The 24,657-nt window shown below is 43.9% G+C and overlaps 1 protein-coding gene across 1 annotated transcript in view; it reads left to right on the forward strand.

The window, feature by feature from the left end:
• Positions 1-24,657, forward strand: part of zgc:113279 (uncharacterized protein LOC553749 homolog) — a 111,831-nt gene that overhangs the window by 51,890 nt on the left and 35,284 nt on the right. Inside the window, exons 6-8 of the mRNA XM_034168197.1 lie at positions 1,295-1,400; positions 8,592-8,738; positions 12,440-12,500. Coding sequence (XP_034024088.1) covers positions 1,295-1,400; positions 8,592-8,738; positions 12,440-12,500 — 314 coding nt within the window. The remainder of the gene's footprint in view (positions 1-1,294; positions 1,401-8,591; positions 8,739-12,439; positions 12,501-24,657) is intronic.

Here is a 24,657-nt window from a genome sequence, read left to right on the forward strand (position 1 = left end):
TCTCAGATGCTGTGGTCATCTTGACGCACCTCTCCACAGACTGGGTATGAGATGACCATGCTGGCACTTCCATGAGCTGGTGCACAAACCTCTTGATGTCAGCAGATGTCAGCTGATAGGTCAGAGGAGGCTCCGTGGTGTCTGTGTCCCACTTTATGAGCTCAAACAGAGTAGATGCAGCTGAGTTGATGACTGGGCTCACACTGTTGTCCCCAAGCTGGCTCCACTGGTCACCTCTACCTCTGATCTCCAGGATCTTGTTGACTGCCTGACTGGTCAGAGCTGCAGAGTATGGTCTGGAGCACAGCCTTACTGTGGGCATACCAGACTAACCTCCTCACAGTGGGCATGACAAGGTCCATCACCTGCTTCCTCTGACTTCTGAGCTGGCATAGCTGGTACAGCAGATGGTTGGGTCGTTACAGCTGGAGTTGATCTTGGTGTTAAACCAGCTGGGTATGTAGACTCCTATAATTAACTCCAATAATCTTCTTGTGTCTTCAAGTTAGCACCTTTGAGTCCATGCTTGGACTCAAAGATTTAGCTTGCTCCAGCATAGACACTGAGTATAAGGCACATCCAATTTTATGTATCAATGACGTGTAATCAGCAGATAGTTGAGAACTTGGTCATAGTATGATCGAAATAGCACTTTCTTGTATTATCGATCTAGGATTATCACACAAACAGGCCTCTGAGCACCACTACACCAATTAAGAAGCCAACCAACCAACCAAGTACTCTTAAGTTTTTCTGACAAACAAATTCTACCTAGAATAGGTAATCTGTGTTCTATAGTTGTATCAGTGTATCGCACTACTTTCACCCACGTTTTTGGGTAAATTTTACTGTTCTAAATATTGGTAGGAAAGCTTTGAATATACATATAATTTTTATTATTCATAGACCTAAAATACATCTTATAATTGTGTATATGCACATGAGTTTGCATCCTCATAACTTATCACGTATGATAGCATCACGCCAAGTTTTTGTGAAAAATGGTTATTTCTATGAATGCCGGTAGCTAAACATGATCTAATTTAATTTTGAAGGCCATATTCACATTCAGCACGCAAAAAAGCACTATTTTATTGCTAAGGCCTTTTCAATTTCAGAAATTTTAGAAATTTGACCATAATTTGACACGCCCTAATGTTACAGACTGAATTTTTTTAAGGGTACACAGCTATGCATAGACTTTAATATAAGATTTTCACCTTAATATGTTGAGAACAGATTCACACTTCATATTTCATTTTGGAAATAACATTGTTTTGGGATTTTGTTACAGAATTCTGCATAAAGTAGTGTGTCTTGGGATGAGGGCATTGGGGTACGCCATTGCAGAAAGGATGTCTACACTAAACAGCCTGAACATCAAAGACTCTGAAGGAATGGTACAGTACAAGACATTTAAGGGCATTTGATTAAAAACTATTAATTATCCTTTATTTTAATATTTGCCAAATTGAAAAACCTCATAGCTGTCAAATTTTAAGTGTGTGTGCTATGTTGTAATTTGTTGACTTTGAGCATACCATTTTCTGTTCAGTTAATGTTAAAAATGTAGTACTTTCATTGATGTTTGTAATTCTAAATGATCACAAGATCACAATGAATTATGTTGAAATTATTTAATAGCATTAGAATGAATGTCTCCCCTTTTGAAATCCATTTATTTAAGCATGTTAGTTGAAATAGCAGACATGTTTAAAAATTCAGAAATCTGACTCCAGATCCACATCCACCTGATTCAATTTAATTTAGTTTATTTCACGCCTAGTCACAACAAAATCACCCCAAGGCAATTACTAATCCTTACCTTAGCACCTGATCTCTGACAACAGCACCCCACTAATTGCCTTGTGGGATAATAACAAGGATTTATTTTTTTCCAGTAGAATGGGGCCAACGTCTTAAAATCTAGTTTTCTTTCTCAGTGGAAAGTAATAATTTTAATGCATACATTAAAAAAAAAAAAAATCTCTTCGCCACTTGGCATCATCCCAAAAATTCAAACCACTTTTTCCATAGCCAGACTCATTTCTCCATGCAAAATAAAGAAATGATTAAGCAAGTAAATGAAAAACTCATTTTAAATTCAGTCATTCACATTCATTTACTCTCTTTACACTATATAATGTGGCAACATAAATACAGGAAAATATACTCAACAAAAATATAAACGCAACACTTTTGGTTTTGCTCCCATTTTGTATGAGATGAACTCAGAGATCTAAAACTTTTTCCACATACACAATATCACTATTTCCCTCAAATATTGTTCACAAACCAGTCTAAATCTGTGATAGTGAGCACTTCTCCTTTGCTGAGATAATCCATCCCACCTCACAGGTGTGCCATATCAAGATGCTGATTAGACACCATGATTAGTGCACAGTTGTGCCTTAGACTGCCCACAATAAAAGGCCACTCTGAAAGGTGCAGCACAATGCCACAGATGTCGCAAGATTTGAGAGAGAGTGCAATTGGCATGCTGACAGCAGGAATGTCAACCAGAGCTGTTGCTCGTGTATTGAATGTTCATTTCTCTACCATAAGCCGTCTCCAAAGGCGTTTCAGAGAATTTGGCAGTACATCCAACCAGCCTCACAACCGCAGACCACGTGTAACCACACCAGCCCAGGACCTCCACATCCAGCATGTTCACCTCCAAGATCGTCTGAGACCAGCCACTCGGACAGCTGCTGAAACAATCGGTTTGCATAACCAAAGAATTTCTGCACAAACTGTCAGAAACCGTCTCAGGGAAGCTCATCTGCATGCTCGTCGTCCTCATCGGAGACTTGCACTTGCTTGCTTGCCTCTACTGGTGGTTGGCTCTCACTGCGGTATTGTATCACTTCCTGTTCCGGAGCACAGCGGTGTTTTTCTGTATCTGTTAGCTGTTTAATCTGCGCAGTTAGATTGATCTAGTTATCTAGATTACGATTTGTTTCCCAGTGTAATCTTTACGTGCCTTAACTAAAGCACTCCTTCTGCTGAATCACCTCTAAATTATTTACACATTATTCACTTTGCGTGTTTTTAGGAATCCGCTAGCTTAGCGTAGCTACTAGCTCTTAGCCGATTTAGCATGGCGGCTTCTCCTGTCTCTCCCGCACTTTTCTGCTCTGGGTGTGAAATGTTTAGTTATTCCTCGGCCTCCTTTAGCAGTAATGGTACTTGTAATAAGTGTAGCTTATTCGTAGCTTTGGAGGCCAGGCTGGGCGAATTGGAGACTCGGCTCCGCACCGTGGAAAATTCTACAGCTAGCCAGGCCCCTGTAGTCGGTGCGGACCAAGGTAGCTTAGCCGCCGTTAGTTCCCCCCTGGCAGATCCCGAGCAGCCGGGAAAGCAGGCTGACTGGGTGACTGTGAGGAGGAAGCGTAGCCCTAAACAGAAGCCCCGTGTACACCGCCAACCCGTTCACATCTCTAACCGTTTTTCCCCACTCGACGACACACCCGCCGAGGATCAAACTCTGGTTATTGGCGACTCTGTTTTGAGAAATGTGAAGTTAGCGACACCAGCAACCATAGTCAATTGTCTTCCGGGGGCCAGAGCAGGCGACATTGAAGGAAATTTGAAACTGCTGGTTAAGGCTAAGCGTAAATTTGGTAAGATTGTAATTCACGTCGGCAGTAATGACACCCGGTTACGCCAATCGGAGGTCACTAAAATTAACATTAAATCGGTGTGTAACTTTGCAAAAACAATGTCGGACTCTGTAGTTTTCTCTGGGCCCCTCCCCAATCAGACCGGGAGTGACATGTTTAGCCGCATGTTCTCCTTGAATTGCTGGCTGTCTGAGTGGTAGTCCAAAAAATGAGGTGGGCTTCATAGATAATTGGCAAAGCTTCTGGGGAAAACCTGGTCTTGTTAGGAGAGACGGCATCCATCCCACTTTGGATGGAGCAGCTCTCATTTCTAGAAATCTGGCTAATTTTCTTAAATCCTCCAAACCGTGACTATCCAGGGTTGGGACCAGGAAGCAGAGTTGTAGTCTTACACACCTCTCTGCAGCTTCACTCCCCCTGCCATCCCCTCATTACCCCATCCCCGTAGAGACGGTGCCTGCTCCCAGACTACCAATAACCAGCAAAAATCTATTTAAGCATAAAAATTCAAAAAGAAAAAATAATATAGCACCTTCAACTGCACCACAGACTAAAACAGTTAAATGTGGTCTATTAAACATTAGGTCTCTCTCTTCTAAGTCCCTGTTGGTAAATGATATAATAATTGATCAACATATTGATTTATTCTGCCTAACAGAAACTTGGATACAGCAGGATGAATATGTTAGTTTAAATGAGTCAACACCCCCGAGTCACACTGTCAGAATGCTCGTAGCACGGGCCGGGGCGGTGGATTAGCAGCAATCTTCCATTCCAGCTTATTAATTAATCAAAAACCCAGACAGAGCTTTAATTCATTTGAAAGCTTGTCTCTTAGTCTTGTCCATCCAAATTGGAAGTCCCAAAAACCAGTTTTATTTGTTATTATCTATCGTCCACCTGGTCGTTACTGTGAGTTTCTCTGTGAATTTTCAGACCTTTTGTCTGACTTAGTGCTTAGCTCAGATAAGATAATTATAGTGGGCGATTTTAACATCCACACAGATGCTGAGAATGACAGCCTCAACACTGCATTTAATCTATTATTAGACTCTGTTGGCTTTGCTCAAAAAGTAAATGAGTCCACCCACCACTTTAATCATATCTTAGATATTGTTCTGACTTATGGTATGGAAATAGAAGACTTAACAGTATTCCCTGAAAACTCCCTTCTGTCTGATCATTTTTTAATAACATTTACATTTACTCTGATGGACTACCCAGCAGTAGGGAATAAGTTTCATTACACTAGAAGTCTTTCAGAAAGCGCTGTAACTAGGTTTAAGGATATGATTCCTTCTTTATGTTCTCTAATGCCATATAACAACACAGTGCAGAATAGCTACCTAAACTCTGTAAGGGAGATAGAGTATCTCGTCAATAGTTTTACATCCTCATTGAAGACAGCTTTGGATGCTGTAGCTCCTCTGAAAAAGAGAGCTTTAAATCAGAAGTGTCTGACTCCATGGTATAACTCTCAAACTCGTAGCTTAAAGCAGATAACCCGTAAGTTGGAGAGGAAATGGCGTCTCACTAATTTAGAAGATCTTCACTTAGCCTGGAAAAAGAGTCTGTTGCTCTATAAAAAAGCCCTCCGTAAAGCTAGGACATCTTTCTACTCATCACTAATTGAAGAAAATAAGAACAACCCCAGGTTTCTTTTCAGCACTGTAGCCAGGCTGACAAGAGTCAGAGCTCTATTGAGCTGAGTATTCCATTAACTTTAACTAGTAATGAGTTCATGACTTTCTTTGCTAACAAAATTTTAACTATTAGAGAAAAAATTACTCATAACCATCCCAAAGACGTATCGTTATCTTTGGCTGCTTTCAGTGATGCCGGTATTTGGTTAGACTCTTTCTCTCCGATTGTTCTGTCTGAGTTATTTTCATTAGTTACTTCATCCAAACCATCAACATGTTTATTAGACCCCATTCCTACCAGGCTGCTCAAGGAAGCCCTACCATTATTTAATGCTTCGATCTTAAATATGATCAATCTATCTTTGTTAGTTGGCTATGTACCACAGGCTTTTAAGGTGGCAGTAATTAAACCATTACTTAAAAAGCCATCACTTGACCCAGCTATCTTAGCTAATTATAGGCCAATCTCCAACCTTCCTTTTCTCTCAAAAATTCTTGAAAGGGTAGTTGTAAAACAGCTAACTGATCATCTGCAGAGGAATGGTCTATTTGAAGAGTTTCAGTCAGGTTTTAGAATTCATCATAGTACAGAAACAGCATTAGTGAAGGTTACAAATGATCTTCTTATGGCCTCGGACAGTGGACTCATCTCTGTGCTTGTTCTGTTAGACCTCAGTGCTGCTTTTGATACTGTTGACCATAAAATTTTATTACAGAGATTAGAGCATGCCATAGGTATTAAAGGCACTGCGCTGCGGTGGTTTGAATCATATTTGTCTAATAGATTACAATTTGTTCATGTAAATGGGGAATCTTCTTCACAGACTAAAGTTAATTATGGAGTTCCACAAGGTTCTGTGCTAGGACCAATTTTATTCACTTTATATATGCTTCCCTTAGGCAGTATTATTAGACGGTATTGCTTAAATTTTCATTGTTACGCAGATGATACCCAGCTTTATCTATCCATGAAGCCAGACGACACACACCAATTAGCTAAACTGCAGGATTGTCTTACAGACATAAAGACATGGATGACCTCTAATTTCCTGCTTTTAAACTCAGATAAAACTGAAGTTATTGTACTTGGCCCCACAAATCTTAGAAACAAGGTGTCTAACCAGATCCTTACTCTGGATGGCATTACCCTGACCTCTAGTAATACTGTGAGAAATCTTGGAGTCATTTTTGATCAGGATATGTCATTCAAAGCGCATATTAAACAAATATGTAGGACTGCTTTTTTGCATTTACGCAATATCTCTAAAATCAGAAAGGTCTTGTCTCAGAGTGATGCTGAAAAACTAATTCATGCATTTATTTCCTCTAGGCTGGACTATTGTAATTCATTATTATCAGGTTGTCCTAAAAGTTCCCTAAAAAGCCTTCAGTTAATTCAAAATGCTGCAGCTAGAGTGCTGACGGGGACTAGAAGGAGAGAGCATATCTCACCCATATTGGCCTCTCTTCATTGGCTTCCTGTTAATTCTAGAATAGAATTTAAAATTCTTCTTCTTACTTATAAGGTTTTGAATAATCAGGTCCCATCTTATCTTAGGGACCTCGTAGTACCATATCACCCCAATAGAGCGCTTCGCTCTCAGACTGCAGGCTTACTTGTAGTTCCTAGGGTTTGTAAGAGTCGAATGGGAGGCAGAGCCTTCAGCTTTCAGGCTCCTCTCCTGTGGAACCAGCTCCCAATTCAGATCAGGGAGACAGACACCCTCTCTACTTTTAAGATTAGGCTTAAAACTTTCCTTTTTGCTAAAGCTTATAGTTAGGGCTGGATCAGGTGACCCTGAACCATCCCTTAGTTATGCTGCTATAGACGTAGACTGCTGGGGGGTTCCCATGATGCACTGTTTCTTTCTCTTTTTGCTCTGTATGCACCACTCTGCATTTAATCATTAGTGATCGATCTCTGCTCCCCTCCACAGCATGTCTTTTTCCTGGTTCTCTCCCTCAGCCCCAACCAGTCCCAGCAGAAGACTGCCCCTCCCTGAGCCTGGTTCTGCTGGAGGTTTCTTCCTGTTAAAAGGGAGTTTTTCCTTCCCACTGTAGCCAAGTGCTTGCTCACAGGGGGTCGTTTTGACCGTTGGGGTTTTACATCATTATTGTATGGCCTTGCCTTACAATATAAAGCGCCTTGGGGCAACTGTTTGTTGTGATTTGGCGCTATATAAAAAAAAATTGATTGATTGATTGATTGATCGGGGTCTCGACCTGACTCCAGTTCGTCGTCGTAACTGACTTGAGTGGGCAAATGCTCACATTCGCTGGCGTTTGGCACGTTGGAGAGGTGTTCTCTTCACGGATGAATCCCAGTTCACACTGTCCAGGGCAGATGGCAGACAGCGTGTGTGGCGTCGTGTGGATGAGCGGTTTTCTGATGTCGTTGTGGATCGAGTGGCCCATGGTGGCGGTGGGGTTATGGTATGGGCAGGCATCTGTTATGGACGAAGAACACAGGTGCATTTTGAATGCACAGAGATACCGTGACGAGATCCTGAGGCCCATTGTTGTGCCATACATCCAAGAACATCACCTCATGTTGCAGCAGGATAATGCACGGCCCCATGTTGAAGGATCTGTACACAATTCTTGGAAGCTGAAAATGTCCCAGTTCTTGCATGGCCGGTATACTCACCGGACATGTCACCCATTGAGCATGTTTGGGATGCTCTGGACCGGCGTATATGACAGCGTGTACCAGTTCCTGCCAATATCCAGCAACTTCGCACAGCCATTGAAGAGGAGTGGACCAACATTCCACAGGCCACAATTCACAACCTGATCAACTCTATGCGAAGGAGATGTGTTGCACTGCATGAGGCAAATGGTGGTCACACCAGATACTGACTGGTATCCCCCCCCCAATAAAACAAAACTGCACCTTTCAGAGTGGCCTTTTATTGTGGACAGTCTAAGGCACACCTGTGCACTAATCATGGTGTCTAATCAGCATCTTGATATGGCACACCTGTGAGGTGGGATGGATTATCTCAGCAAAGGAGAAGTGCTCACTATCACAGATTTAGACTGGTTTGTGAACAATATTTGAGGGAAATGGTGATATTGTGTATGTGGAAAAAGTTTTAGATCTTTGAGTTCATCTCATACAAAATGGGAGCAAAACCAAAAGTGTTGCGTTTATATTTTTGTTGAGTGTATATAGGAACTGAGGTTAAGTTTCTAACAAGATAAATATGCTCCCATAGTTGAGGATGCAGCATACCATAGCCAATAGCCAAGTGGAAATTCCAGTGCATTATATAGAGTAGCATCATGTGGACACATTAATTAACAGTAATTGCTCTGTTTTCAGACTGCTCTGCTGCATGCAGCAAAGAACAACCACCACCTGATAGTGCAAGATCTGATCAGTTTGGGTGCTAGTGTTAGTGAGAGGAACAACTCAGGAAAGTCCTGTCTCCATCTCAGTGCTGAAAATGGCTACATCCGAGTCCTGGAGGTTAGTGTCTTAATTTTTGTTTGCATTATTTGAAATGTGTGTGTCTTTTTGCTCGTCCATCCATAAAACAGAGAATTCAAAGTGACTGAAAGTTTAGAAGCCATATTATTATAGGGCTATGACAGTACATGTACTTTGATTGGCTGATTTCCAGTCTGATATTTTCCCATATCAGACCGTTACCATGACAATCGGTCCAGATTGCATATCAGATTTGTGACTTTGTTTACAGTTTTCACTGTGCGAAATAAAACAAAACAAAAAACAAAGAAATGATGAGCAATGAAGAGGACCATTCTCCGAGTGCATTTCATTACACTGATGAGTTTGAATTGGAGGAATTAACAGCAAACAAGCTTGAAGTGGACATGCAAAATGAAAACCAAAAAGGTGAAAACACAGCTCCGAACAGCCATATAATAAATGAACTATTAACCTAGCTTGCTCGAGCTGTACGGGAAACTATCAGACCTCTGTCTTTTTTGAACGGACCTCAGTCTGATATTTTCCCGCACAGACCTGGTGCTCGGGTAATAATCCTTTAATCATCAATTTGCTCACCAAGAGATGTGATTGTATCGCTTGTATGCGACATGCACTGCACAGCTGCATCTAACATTTAATAATTATAATAACTAGTAGAGGTACCCGTCCTCACCTGGGTGGAGTAATTACACTGGTCAACACTTTTTTCTTGCATGAAGTTTTTCAAAGGCTTTTGTGTCATTTGGGGGCGCTGAATCCGAATATGGTGTTAGTTTTTGCCAATCACATCATGTTTTTGAGATATGAAAAAATATTTCTCGTATCAAGCATGGAAGCGAAAGCTGCAGTCTCGCACACCTCTTCTGCACCATAAGCGATATTACGACTCTTTTTCACATTTCATGACCCTGGTTTCAAAAGTATGCTTTTGAAGCTGCTTTTGTGCGTGATTAGTGGCATCAAACTTGTGAGTGAATGAGCAACTTTTGCATAATCTATCAATATGGAACATGCAGATTGCAAAAGAATGTGATGTGATAGAAGAAATCTGGGCTCAGATTCGGATTTAGCACCCCAATATGACATTGCATTTCTTCTCATGTTCTGACAGTGACAATGTGAGACAGAGCTGCAAAGTCGTACACACAGCATGTCACTCTGCTGAAAGCAAACAGCAGGCAAGCATTGCCCATGTGATGTTCTAAAGCCTATAGGCTTGGCTGTGAGTGAAGGATTATCTTGAGGGAGCATGTAAACTCAAGTTATGAATTTGTTCTTTCAGGAAGTTGTCAGTTCCGTTGCTGATCTGTTAACAGAAATATGATGTAAAGCTGAATTGGATGTGATGGTGCATCCGTGGACCCTTGAGGGTTAAACATATGAGATCAGTATTGTTTATTGTCGTGACTGATACAGCTTCAAAGACAACACAGCAACCAATCAACAGCCGCTTCTTTCTGTGGGTACACTGTGGAATTTATTGTTCTAAATACAGATAGATGACAAATTAAAAAAACAACCTGAATAAACAAGTGGAGAAACCACAACTAGTACAAATGCTCCCTCATATACTGTAGGTGCACTGCATAGTGTAGTTAAGTAGTTAACATCCACTTATGCTGTGTGGCACATACGAGGGCTGTCCATAAAGTATAGGTCCTTTTTATTTTTTTCAAAAACTATATGGATTTCATTCATATGTTTTTACGTCAGACATGCATGAACCCTCGTGCGCATGCGTGAGTTTTTCCACGCCTGTCGGTGATGTCATTCGCCTGTGAGCACTCCTTGTGGGAGGAGTCGTCCAGCCCCTCGTCGGAATTCCTTTGTCTGAGAAGTTGCTGAGAGACTGGCGCTTTGTTTGATCAAAATTTTTTCTAAACCTGTGAGACACATCGAAGTGGACACGGTTCGAAAAATTAAGCTGGTTTTCAGTGAAAATTTTAACGGCTGATGAGAGATTTTGAGGTGACACTGTCGCTTTAAGGACTTCCCACGGTGCGAGACGTCGCGCTGCGCTCTCAGGCGGCGTCATCAGCCTGTTTTAAGCTGAAAACCTCCACATTTCAGGCTCTATTGATCCAGGACGTCGTGAGAGAACAGAGAAGTTTCAGAAGAAGTCGGTTTCAGCATTTTATCCGGATATTCAACTGTTAAAGGAGATTTTTTTAATGAAAGACGTGCGGACGGGTCCGCGCGTCGGGACGCAGCCGGCGCGGAGCGGCGGCACAGGAAAAACACCTCCGTGTTGATAACCATTTGTAAAATCCAGGCGGCTTTTGATGGCTTTCAGTGGAGTGAGTATATGAGAAATTGTTTAACAGCTGGACATGTTCCAACTTGTCCTTAAGGCTTCCAACAGAGGTGTTTTTCCTGTGGCGTCGCGGCAGCTGCGAGCTGACGCGCGGACCCGTCCGCACGTCTTTCATTAAAAAAATCTCCTTTAACAGTGGAATATCCGGATAAAATGCTGAAACTGACTTCTTCTGAAACTTCTCTGTTCTCTCACGACGTCCTGGATCAATAGAACCTGAAATGTGGAGGTTTTCAGCTTGAAACAGGCTGATGACGCCGCGACAGTGTCACCTCAAAATCTCTCATCAGCCGTTAAAATTTTCACTGAAAACCAGCTTAATTTTTCGAACCATGTCCACTTCGATGTGTCTCACAGGTTTAGAAAAAATTTTGATCAAACAACGCGCCAGTCTCTCAGCAACTTCTCAGACAAAGGAATTCCGACGAGGGGCTGGACGACTCCTCCCACAAGGAGTGCTCACAGGCGAATGACGTCACCGACAGGCGTGGAAAAACTCACGCATGCGCACGAGGGTTCAAGCATGTCTGACGTAAAAACATATGAATGAAATCCATATAGTTTTTGAAAAAAATAAAAAAGACCTATACTTTATGGACAGACCTCGTATAAAATACATTCAACAGATCTCAACCCAAGTGAATAGACCTGTGGAAGTGTTTTGGCAGTTTTTCTTTACTTTAACTTACCACCCTCTTTGTGCAAATTTGCATGACAGAAACAACATACTGTGCATCCAGAAAGTATTCACAGCACTTCACTTTTTTTTTTTACGATTCAGCTTTATTCCAAAATGGATGAAATTCATTTTTTGTTTCCTCAACGTTTTACACACTCTACCCCATAATGACAATGTGGAAAAAGTTGTGTTTTTTTTTTTTTTTTTTTAGATTCATGCAAATTTATTAAAAATAAAACAATTAAGAAATCACATGTACATAATTATTCACAGCCTTTGCCATGAAGCTCGACATTGAGCTCAGGTGCATCCTGTTTCCACTGATCCTTTCTTGAGATGTTTCTACACCTTAATTGGAGTCCACCTGGGGTTAATTCAGTTGATTGGACATGAACTGGAAAGGCACACACTGAGGTCCCACACTTGACCGTGCATGTTTCAGCACAAACCAAATATGAAGTCAGATTGTTTCTAAACCTGCGAGACAGGATTGTCTCAAGGCACAAATCTGGGGAAAGGAACAGAAACATTTCTGCTGCTTTGAAGGTTCCAATGAGCACAGTGACCTCCATGTAAGAAGTTTGGATCCACCAGGACTCTTCCTAGAACTGACCGCCTGTCTAAACTGAGCTATTGGGGAGAAGGGCCTTAGTCAGGGAAGTGACCAAAAATACTGTGATGCTTTCTGGATGAACTGTATTTTTTAGATGTTTTCTCTTTTAGGTTCTGAAAAGAGCAATGATGGATGGTGTATACATTGATGTTGAAGCAACTGATAAATCAGGTAGGTACTGCAGCCTCCCTTCAAATTCACAGAATCCCTTTGTGTCTGTCTCAAGAAATCAGTGTGTTATTGTACTTATCATGTTTACTTGCGGCTTTCTGCACATAAACATCCAGTGGATTAATTGGTTATAACTGATCCTACAGTTGTACTCTCTTAGGCATTAAAGGGCATATCACACTCCAATCAGCACTCACTCATCTTCAACCACTTACACCAATTAAGAGTCACGGGGGGCTGGAACCTATCCAAGCAGTCATGGGGCGTGAGGCAGGGTACACCCTGGACAGGACGCCACTCTGTCACAGAGTCACATATAGACAAACACATTCACGCGCGCACGCACACCTACAGACAAGTTTTTAAAGTCTCCAATTCACTTAACCTGCATGTCTTTGGCTGGAGGGAACCCATGCTGGAGCACCTGGAGGGAACCTACAGAAACACAGGAAGAACATGTAAACTCCAGACAGAAAGGCCAGAGGTGACCTTCATGCTGTAAGGCAACAGTGCTAACCACTAAGCCACTGTGCTGCCTTCAATCAACGCTATCTTTTAAAAATTATATACCACATTATGAATCATTACTTCCAATTCTTTAACTTGTGAGAGTCCTGATGTAGCTGATAAAAATAAAATTAGCCATATAGCTTCTGAAAAATGCACACAGATTCAGAGATATTTTTAGCTATAAAATTGATGTAACCTCATTTGCTGACTATTACCTGCCTGAAGGTCATTCAGGCAGGTAATAGTCAGCTTGGTGACTTTCTTGCTAAATCTGGCAACTTTCCAAACCCTCTTGACGACTTATTTTCTCAAAAGTGACTAGCGACAAATCTAGCAACTTTTCCTGGCATCACTCAAGACTTTTCTGGTGTTTGGAGATTCAAAAGTGAAAGCATGTATTGATCTAGTCTCTGTTCTCACCGAGTGGCAGCGGGTCTCCCCACCTCCACTGCAGCCTGCAGCTGCAAAGCCACAAAACCCAAAGTGCTGAACGGAGGGATATCCTTTCAGCACACAGATGTTCTGACTTATGGTATGGAAATAGAAGACTTAACAGTATTCCCTGAAAACTCCCTTCTGTCTGATCATTTCTTAATAACATTTACATTTACTCTGATGGACTACCCAGCAGTGGGGAATAAGTTTCATTACACTAGAAGTCTTTCAGAAAGCGCTGTAACTAGGTTTAAGGATATGATTCCTTCTTTATGTTCTCTAATGCCATATACCAACACAGTGCAGAGTAGCTACCTAAACTCTGTAAGTGAGATAGAGTATCTCGTCAATAGTTTTACATCCTCATTGAAGACAACTTTGGATGCTGTAGCTCCTCTAAAAAAGAGAGCTTTAAATCAGAAGTGCCTGACTCCGTGGTATAACTCACAAACTCGTAGCTTAAAGCAGATAACCCGTAAGTTGGAGAGGAAATGGCGTCTCACTAATTTAGAAGATCTTCACTTAGCCTGGAAAAAGAGTCTGTTGCTCTATAAAAAAGCCCTCCGTAAAGCTAGGACATCTTTCTACTCATCACTAATTGAAGAAAATAAGAACAACCCCAGGTTTCTTTTCAGCACTGTAGCCAGGCTGACAAAGAGTCAGAGCTCTATTGAGCTGAGTATTCCATTAACTTTAACTAGTAATGACTTCATGACTTTTCTTTGCTAACAAAATTTTAACTATTAGAGAAAAAATTACTCATAACCATCCCAAAGACGTATCGTTATCTTTGGCTGCTTTCAGTGATGCCTGTATTTGGTTAGACTCTTTCTCTCCGATTGTTCTGTCTGAGTTATTTTCATTAGTTACTTCATCCAAACCATCAACATGTTTATTAGACCCCATTCCTACCAGGCTGCTCAAGGAAGCCCTACCATTATTTAATGCTTCGATCTTAAATATGATCAATCTATCTTTGTTAGTTGGCTATGTACCACAGGCTTTTAAGGTGGCAGTAATTAAACCATTACTTAAAAAGCCATCACTTGACCCAGCTATCTTAGCTAATTATAGGCCAATCTCCAACCTTCCTTTTCTCTCAAAAATTCTTGAAAGGGTAGTTGTAAAACAGCTAACTGATCATCTGCAGAGGAATGGTCTATTTGAAGAGTTTCAGTCAGGTTTTAGAATTCATCATAGTACAGAAACAGCATTAGTGAAGGTTACAAATGATCTTCTTATGGCCTCGGACAGTGGACTCATCTCTGTGCTTGTTCTGTTAGACCTCAGTGCTGCTTTTGATACTGTTGACCATAAAATTTTATTACAGAGATTAGAGCATGCCATAGGTATTAAAGGCACTGCGCTGCGGTGGTTTGAATCATATTTGTCTAATAGATTACAATTTGTTCATGTAAATGGGGAATCTTCTTCACAGACTAAAGTTAATTATGGAGTTCCACAAGGTTCTTGTGCTAGGACCAATTTTATTCACTTTATACATGCTTCCCGTAGGCAGTATTATTAGACGGTATTGCTTAAATTTTCATTGTTACGCAGATGATACCCAGCTTTATCTATCCATGAAGCCAGAGGACACACACCAATTAGCTAAACTGCAGGATTGTCTTACAGACATAAAGACATGGATGACCTCTAATTTCCTGCTTTTAAACTCAGATAAAACTGAAGTTATTGTACTTGGCCCCACAAATCTTAGAAACATGGTGTCTAACCAGATCCTTACTGTGGATGGCATTACCCTGACCTCTAGTAATACTGTGAGAAATCTTGGAGTCATTTTTGATCAGGATATGTCATTCAAAGCGCATATTAAACAAATATGTAGGACTGCTTTTTTGCATTTACGCAATATCTCTAAAATCAGAAAGGTCTTGTCTCAGAGTGATGCTGAAAAACTAATTCATGCATTTATTTCCTCTAGGCTGGACTATTGTAATTCATTATTATCAGGTTGTCCTAAAAGTTCCCTAAAAAGCCTTCAGTTAATTCAAAATGCTGCAGCTAGAGTACTGACGGGGACTAGAAGTAGAGAGCATATCTCACCCATATTGGCCTCTCTTCATTGGCTTCCTGTTAATTCTAGAATAGAATTTAAAATTCTTCTTCTTACTTATAAGGTTTTGAATAATCAGGTCCCATCTTATCTTAGGGACCTCGTAGTACCATATCACCCCAATAGAGCGCTTCGCTCTCAGACTGCAGGCTTACTTGTAGTTCCTAGGGTTTGTAAGAGTAGAATGGGAGGCAGAGCCTTCAGCTTTCAGGCTCCTCTCCTGTGGAACCAGCTCCCAATTCAGATCAGGGAGACAGACACCCTCTCTACTTTTAAGATTAGGCTTAAAACTTTCCTTTTTGCTAAAGCTTATAGTTAGGGCTGGATCAGGTGACCCTGAACCATCCCTTAGTTATGCTGCTATAGACGTAGACTGCTGGGGGGTTCCCATGATGCACTGTTTCTTTCTCTTTTTGCTCTGTATGCACCACTCTGCATTTAATCATTAGTGATCGATCTCTACTCCCCTCCACAGCATGTCTTTTTCCTGGTTCTCTCCCTCAGCCCCAACCAGTCCCAGCAGAAGACTGCCTTGTGTTTGTTGTGATTTGGCGCTATATAAAAAAAATTGATTGATTGATTGATTGATATCTACAATCCTCCGCGTTCAAACACGAATGTGTGATGCCTCCACGCTGTTCCCACATTGAATGGCAAACCTGACTCAGACTCAGTCAGCCTACTTACGTCTTTTGCTGCGCTGTGGCTAATTAGTCTCCAGACTTTGAGAATTTCAATTTTTTTCAATTTATTTTCATTTATATAGCACCAGATCAGAACAAAGTTGCCTCAAGGCACTTCACACAAGTAAGGTCGAACCTTACTAACCCCCAGAGCAGTAGTGGTAAGGAAAAACTCCCTCTGAGGAAGAAACCTCAAGCAGACCAGACTCAAGGGGGTGACCCTCTGCTTGGGCCATGCTACTGACATAAATTATAGAACAATTCAGAGGCCGTGGCCTTGAAGTTATTTTATTTTGAGGAGTGATAGCCAATTTTAATAGCAAAATAAATAAACAAACCAAGAATCACTTTTTTGTCTTCCACAACATTTATTTATTTTTTTCAAAACTGTTGTTGTTGTTCATTCGGCTGCTCCCGTTTTGTGTTCGGGGTCGCCACAGTGGATACAACCAGATCCGCATTGATATTTGCCACAAGTTTTACACCGGATGCCCTTCCTGATGCAATTCCAGTGTTACCTGGAGAAACACACACAGCCACTGGCATTTCAAAGAGGTCTCCCATCCAAGTACTAATATCAATGCAGCTCTTATTGTATCCACTGTGGCGACCCCGAACACAAAAAAACGGGAGCAGCCGAATGGACAACCAGGGAGAATCTATAAGCTTAATACTGCTTGGCTTGTTCAAATTCAGACAAGTCCGTGTAAATTCCTTCGCAGTACATTTGTCTCTTTGTAAGCTGCACTATATTTAGAAAGAAAGCCACAAACCGTTGTCGTAAAAAGCCACAAACTGATGGTAGATGAACATAGACATTATAAAAAGGAGTAGACGCCGCATTGGTTGCTGAGGCGCAAGAAATGCTGCCACCATCTTGGACCAGTCATCATAGTGATTCTATCACATGGCCGACGGTAGACGAACATGTGATACTCTCACAAGGCACAGTCAAGGTGTTGGGAAGGTGTCGTAGCACGGACCCACAACAGGGGGCGCAAATGAACGGACAATGAGTAAGCCAAAAGGTAACAATTTAATGTTGTGATAATACACAACGAAACGTGCCGTAATCTTTATAGTCAATAAACACCAGGTGACGTGTGGGCAGGCTCGAAGATAGAAGACCCCTGACGAGAGAGAAGCCGCGTCCCACACGGCCTCCACCACCAACGGTCTGAAGAACACTGGAGCCGCCAAGTCCCGAGTCCCCAGGTGGCCTCTGTCTTCGGCTGTCGACCCTGGTACTGCTGGCAGAAAGCAGCGATATGATGTGTGAGTGTGAGTCCGCACACTCAGTAATTCACAGTCCAAACACAGTTAGGAGGGAGCACCTCCACCTCCAAATCACACACACTCGTGCAGCTCCTGGTCAACCACTTATCTGAGATGGGGTGTGAGGCGAAGCCGTCGCTGTCACACCAAACGCCAATCCTCCAGATAAGGCAACACTCCAGGAAAACGGCTGCAATAGAAGTTCAAGTTATTACACAGACAGTGTTAGTCAGCAGAGAAATTACCTTGGTACTGGTAGTCGATTTCTCGGAGAGGAGGTGGAGTTGCAGTCCGGCTTTTATGGTGGTGATGATGATGAACGAGTGACAGCTGGTGCAGGGGATGAATGACAGCTGTCACTTCTTCTAGGTCTGGCGCCCTCTCGTGCTTGGAGCCCGCACTCCAAGCAGGGCGCCCTCTGGTGGTGGTGGGCCAGCAGTACCTCCTCTTCAGCGGCCCACACAACACAAGGTTTGATTTTATAATCTTGTTTTCTTTTTAATCTTTCTAACATAATATATGTGAAATGCCAAGTGTTCCAATACTTTTGGGGGGGCACTGTATCCTAAGCTTATGATGAGTGCAGGCTTGTCCGGATGTCTTGCATAGAAATCGGCCAGGAGGGCCGGGTCCAGGATGAAGCTCCTCTTCACCCAGGAGCGTTCTTCAGGTCCATACCCCTCCCAGTCCACCAGATATTGGAAACCCCGGCGCTTACGACGGACGTCCAGGAGCCTGCGGACTGTCCAGGCAGGCTCCCCATCAATGAGCCGGGCAGGAGGCGGCGTAGGTCCCGGAGTACAGAGGGGCGAGGTGTGGTGTGGCTTGAGACGGGAAACATGAAAGACAGGGTGAATCCGCGGTGAAGCCGGGAGTTGAAGCTTCACTGCGGCCGGGTTGATGATCTTGAGGATCTTAAAGGGTCCAATGAATCTGTCTTTCAACTTTGGGGAGTCGACACACAAAGGGATGTCCTTGGTCGAGAGCCACACCTCCTGCCCGGGCTGGTATGTGGGGGCCAGGGAACGCTGGTAGTCCGCATGGGCCTTGGCCCTCGTCCGGGCCTTTAACAGGGCAGAGCGGGCGGCCCGCCACACCCGGCGGCACCTCCTGAGGTGGGCCTGGACCGAGGGCACACCGACCTCTCCCTCCACCAGCGGGAACAATGGGGGCTGGTACCCCAAACATGCCTCAAAAGGGGAGAGGCCGGTAGCAGACGAAACTTGGCTGTTGTGGGCATACTCGATCCAGGCCAGATGGTGACTCCAGGCTGCCGGATGCGCGGAGGTGACACATCGAAGGGCCTGCTCCAACTCCTGGTTGGCCCGCTCTGCCTGGCCGTTTGTCTGGGGGTGGTACCCGGACAAGAGACTCACAGTGGCCCCCAGCTCCTTGCAGAAACTCTTCCACACCTGTGAAGAGAACTGGGGACCACGATCTGAAACGATGTCCGATGGTATCCCATGCAGCCGCATGACGTGGTGGACCAGGAGGTCTGCCGTCTCCTGGGCCGTCGGGAGCTTCGGGAGGGCCATGAAGTGGGCCGCCTTGGAGAACCGGTCCACTATCGTGAGAATCACGGTGTTGCCCTGGGACGGCGGGAGGCCCGTGATGAAATCCAGGCCGATGTGAGACCAGGGGCGATGAGGCACTGGCAGGGGTTGGAGGAGTCCCGTCGTCCTCCGATGGTCTGCCTTGCCCCTGGCGCAGATGGTACAGGCCTGGACGTAGTCCCGGACGTCGGTTTCCAGGGACGCCCACCAGAAGCGCTGCTGGACCACTGCCACGGTCCTACGCACTCCGGGATGACAGGAGAGCTTGGACCCATGACAGAAGTCCAATAGGGCAGCTCTTGCTTCTGGTGGGACGTACAGTCTGTTCTTGGGGCCAGTCCCCGGGTCCGGGCTCCTTGTCAGGGCCTCCCGGACGGTCTTCTCCACGTCCCAGGTGAGGGTGGCCATGACAGTGGACTCGGGGATGATGGTCTCGGTGGGGTTCGACAGCCCTGCTTTGGCTTCTTCTTCGTGCATCCGGGACAATGCATCTGATTTTTGGTTCTTGGTCCCGGGGCGATACGTGATCTGGAAGTCAAAGCGCCCGAAGAACAGAGACCAGCGGGCTTGCCTGGGGTTCAGCCGCTTGGCAGTCCGGATGTACTCCAGGTTCCGATGGTCCGTGAAAACCGTGAAAGGCAACGATGCCCCCTCCAGCAGGTGTCTCCACTCTTCAAGAGCCTCCTTCACCGCAAGAAGTTCCCGATTGCCGACATCATAGTTCCATTCAGCTGGGGTCAACCTGCGGGAATAAAAGGCACAAGGATGGAGAACTTTATCAGCCTCCACGCTCTGGGACAGCACGGCTCCTATCCCTGAGTCAGAGGCGTCCACTTCTACTATGTACTGGCGATCAGGATCAGGCTGCACCAGAAGTGGTGCAGTCGAGAACCGGCGTTTCAACTCCTGGAACGCGGCTTCGCACCGATCCGACCAGGCGAAGGGGACTGTCGCGGCTCGTCTTTAGTCTTCTCAGGATGTCGTCTTTTAGATAACACAAACTAATTGCAAGTGATATGCTAGAAAATGACACAACACTTTAGAATAATTCAGCCTTAAGCAAGATAAAATGCACAGAGTTTTTAAGTTTATTTAAGCCTTCGACACAAAGCTTAGACAAACTGAGTCCTCTAGAGAGACTGAATATGACAACCGCGCTCATCTATTTATTGGAGACCCGCGGGCATCGCTCCTCCTTCAACTTTTTTATTTATTTCATTCCTAAGACATGGTTTTCTATTGGAAGCGTCCTCTAGTGAACCCTAAGCAGGTGTTAGGCCATTATTTCAATGTGACAAACGCTCCCATTAAAACATGAAGGATTTACAACTGATTTTTTTAAAAGACCTTCAGCCACAGGTGCAGCTGGCCTGAGGCCCCCCCCGCACGTGGCCTCAGTCACACGTGCAGCTGGCCTGAGGCCCCTGCACGTGGCCTGCGGGAAAGCACCTAAAAGGCCTTGGAAAGCCCCTGACAGACTGAATGACTAATAGAGCCCTTTTTTTTGGGTTGAACACCTGCTAGTTCAACCAGAGGACATACAGTTCGGATCAGGACACTTGATAGTTCATCACAGTTCAAATATGGACCTAAAAATTCTTCTACAGTCCCTCCTCTGGGACTCGAAAGAGTCCCATTACATCAACTATACTCTTGGGTTGTTTACTGACAAGACATCCTCATTTGTGCATTGCAATAAAAAAGAAAAACACATCACTCGACTTACTGATAACTCTGGTGCGGATATGACTATAAGTGATTCTTCACACAGTAAATATATTTAAGTGTAAGTGCAGGTGAACCTACATACAAAGGCACAAGGTGATCAATTAGCTGGATTATATCAACGCAAGGTGACATTCAAACATTGAGTTTTAGTGTAATTCAAGGCACTTAAAATGGCCACATAAAACAAGTTACAGCAACTTCGTAATCATGGCAAAGTAAAGGCTTTACATTGACATCAGTGCAACCAATCATCTTCTGGCATCTATTGTCTCACTCGACCAGAGGCTCCAACCCATTATACTTGGTTCTACATATTATTTTGTTAAAGAGTCACACATGTATTACTTAAATGCATCAAATAACACCTACGTTACCACTATTTAGTCGACCAATCAAGAAACTATTCTAAGGTTAGCGCAGCTATGACTAATTAAATGATAAAACACAATAAATGGTTTCCCTTCATGTCCGTCCTTAAGTCATTTGCCTTAGTCAATCATATAATGGTTTTCATTATAGGCCATTTCTCAACATTTTCCACTTTGTTTTTCTTCTTTTTTCAGCTTGTTTTCTAATGCCCTTTTTGGCCAGACGCCAAATTTAGGCGATGCATGTCTCTTGAGGCATGCTATAATTTAAGAAAAAGGGGTCCCTATGGTGCATCTTTACTACTAAATCTACAAACACGCCGTGTAAGGGTCCCCTTTTTATAACTTTGCAATGTGATATCTATGTGTATGCATTTAGCTTTATCTGTGTTACGCAGATGATGGTAAGGACAGACATTTACCCAACCTTCGTTATTAACATATATCCTTCTTTGTTTTTATGTACACTCAGATTTCTGAAACCAGTCCGCAATTCAAACTCAAGAACCAAGATCATAGTCCGTGTTCAGTGCCATTACGTCAGTCCGCGCTCCTCAGCATTTACTCAGCATCTGAAGTTTTGGGAGACGTTGGGGAACATGGGGAGGTTGGCCTTTCAGGGGTAGTGGGGGAAGTATCAGGAATTCTGGCTTTCAGACAGTCGTGCAGTTCTCTGATGGATCTTTCCAGCTCCTTGTGCTGCTTGGCCAGGTTGTACAGGGCCCCCAGAGAATTCTTGCCCACATTCAGGGTGGTGGTGGCCAGTCCTAGCTGCTCCCTTTCCATATGCTCCATCATGCTGGCTAGCATGTCCATACTAGACTGAAGACCACACAGTTGAGTATGGAGGCCCTCCTGAGCACAAGAGATGTTGGCATTGTCACGGTGTATCCTGAACAGGTATGCAGCTGTCTGACTTAGTTGTGGCATGATTTCCTCAAATAGCTCATGGGGAATGTGATTTGTGAGGGGCAGGAGCTGCTCCAAGGTTTTTGGAACAGACTCTTGTGGAAGACGAAGCTCTCGAACCAAGATTGCCATGTCCTGTGGGGTGACCATGACCAGATTAAGGTTGTGCAGTCCAGGGGACAGGAAGTACAAGGGGGAAGGCATTTCGTGTGTGGGGGGAGTATTGTTGATGTCGCACAGGCAAGTGGGTGGGACACTCTGGGCATTTAGCAGCTTGTACAAAGCTCCCCTCTGTCCTGGTGGGTGAGTTCGGCTAAGGTCTACCCCTGCTGATCCTCCTCCAGAGGTACTGGGCTGATCAGAATATCTCTCCTGCCTTGGGGGTGGAAAGCTGGGGACAGGTCCTAGCAGTGAATTGGGTCTAGGATGCACTCGGGCAGTTGCTGCATATGGCCGACCTTGGCTGCCTCCCCTGAAGGGTATCGTTGCCACTGGCACATGTGACTGTCTCCATGGCATCTGCGGAAGGGGTGTGTTCCTGAGTCCAAAGGGTCCTTCAGGTGATGGTGGAGTCCTCGGGCCGACTCTTGCTGCAGGCAGATTCTGTGAAGCCGTCATCGCCATGTGCTGGAACGATGAAGATCCTTCTGTTGCCAACTGGTTTAGCTGCTGGATGGAAGGCGGCTGTGGCGACCAATCATGTCTCGACCATCCCTCCTGTATATCCTCTTCTCCAAACAGTTCTGAGAGTCCAATCAGACTTGATAGAGGCAGATCAGGCATAGGTCCCTGATCAGGGGAGTCTGGTCTCTCAGCCATACTCCTGTGTCCTAGTAATATACATATACGTTCATTATTACAGCTCCATGTCATTCTTTCAGATATTGTCTATCCTATCCCTCATTTTTGTGGGTGCATGTGTGTGAATGTAAATGTGCGTGCATGTCTTCTTCCTCGTCTACAATATCACCAAGCACGGTCCATCCCAGTCCTCCCTATCTGGGGTGTACGCCACAATATTAGGGAGCTGGGGGCTGTCGGGGAGGATAATTGGTATTTCATCCATTTCCATATATTCTGGTTCTCTGTCTGTTTCGTTTGTGCTTTCTTCTAGGGCTCGGATGGCTAGCAGTGGGAGCTGTCCTACTGTGGATGAAATCAATTTATTGACCAGAAATTTTATTAAGGGAATACCACAACATATTACCAGCAAGACCGCCACCCCTGTTAGTGCCAAGATTACACCTATCTGGTATAACCAGTCTTTCCATGATATCCACCCTCTCCTTAGAGTCCCAAACAGTGAAAACAGTGGGCCAATATTCATTCCATTCCCTACAATGTATCCAGAATCGTCAGTTTCATTTCTCCCTCCTATGGAGTTACTTAATAGTTCCTGTTGCATCTCTTCAAGTGTGATTAAGAGCTCTGTCAAATTTCCGTCTTCCCCTGTACGCATGGGAATAGCTGTGCAACATTCGGTGGCTTTGATCATAATACAAACTCCTTGTTCATCAGCCATCATCATCTCGATAGCTAATCTATTTTGCATTGTCATTAGCGAGGTGGCGTGCAGTTGTTCGGTTAAGGCTCCTACTGCTGCCAATGTCCAGTTCAGGTATCTTTGCTGATTATACCACAAGTAATTAATCCACTGCACCTCCTGGAACCTAGAACGGATTTTTGGAGTAACCCCGAACAGAGCCAATGCCCATCCCCATTTATCCGCATCTTCATCTGCTTTAACTCTGCTACTGTCTATGGCTTCTAACTGTCGGGGTATCCCTTCTGGTATCCCGTTTCTTACTGTGATGTTGTAGTCTGTTTTAAACGTCATTATTCCTCTTTTCTTACGAAGTTTCTGTGGCATGGGTTGTATTGAATTTGGCATTTCAATTACTGTTATAGCTCCTGTGAGCATCACAGGAGCACAAAGGCCCTTCCAATTAGGGGACAGCGATGACAGGAGTTTCCTTCTTTGTCCGCATATCCAAAAGATGTCAGCTAAGGGTACCGTTCCCTTAGCTAAATTTGGAGTAGATACCCATGAAGCATGGGTGAGATTCAGTCCAATTACAGACCCCCCTGTGGCCGGTACTATTTGTTCACACTGTATGCCTGCTGCTGGCAGGGTGTGACAGACGGTAATGTTCCATGCTGTTTTGGCCGGTTTGTATTCTTGCTGCTTTTGCATACACTGTATGTGGTGTTTTGGCTGGGTCGTCCCTACCTGCCAATCGCTTATGTATTGTGCTACTAAGCCTTTAGCTATACAGAATGGGTGTATCATCCCTTTCTCTATTTTAATCATAGGTGGAACGGTTCCTTCTGTACTTAGGGGCACTGGACAAAGTTTACTGTCGGCAGCATATTTTTCATCACCTACTGCCATTTTCATAACACATTGTGTATAGCATTCTGCTTGGTCTGAGTTATGTTGGGGACTCCTATAACAGTTGTTGATATCAGGTAGGGGTTTAGCCTGAGGTATCACACCTTTCCGGTGACAGGCTATGCAAGGCTTTTCACTGATCTGCCTAGCCGAAAATTTCAACCATTGGTAAAATAAATTGGTCTTCAACCCTTGTGTGCGGGCTAGGTCTGTACTGGGATCCCATC

This window comes from Thalassophryne amazonica, chromosome 4 (assembly GCF_902500255.1).
Source record: "Thalassophryne amazonica chromosome 4, fThaAma1.1, whole genome shotgun sequence".
NCBI lineage: Eukaryota > Metazoa > Chordata > Actinopteri > Batrachoidiformes > Batrachoididae > Thalassophryne > Thalassophryne amazonica.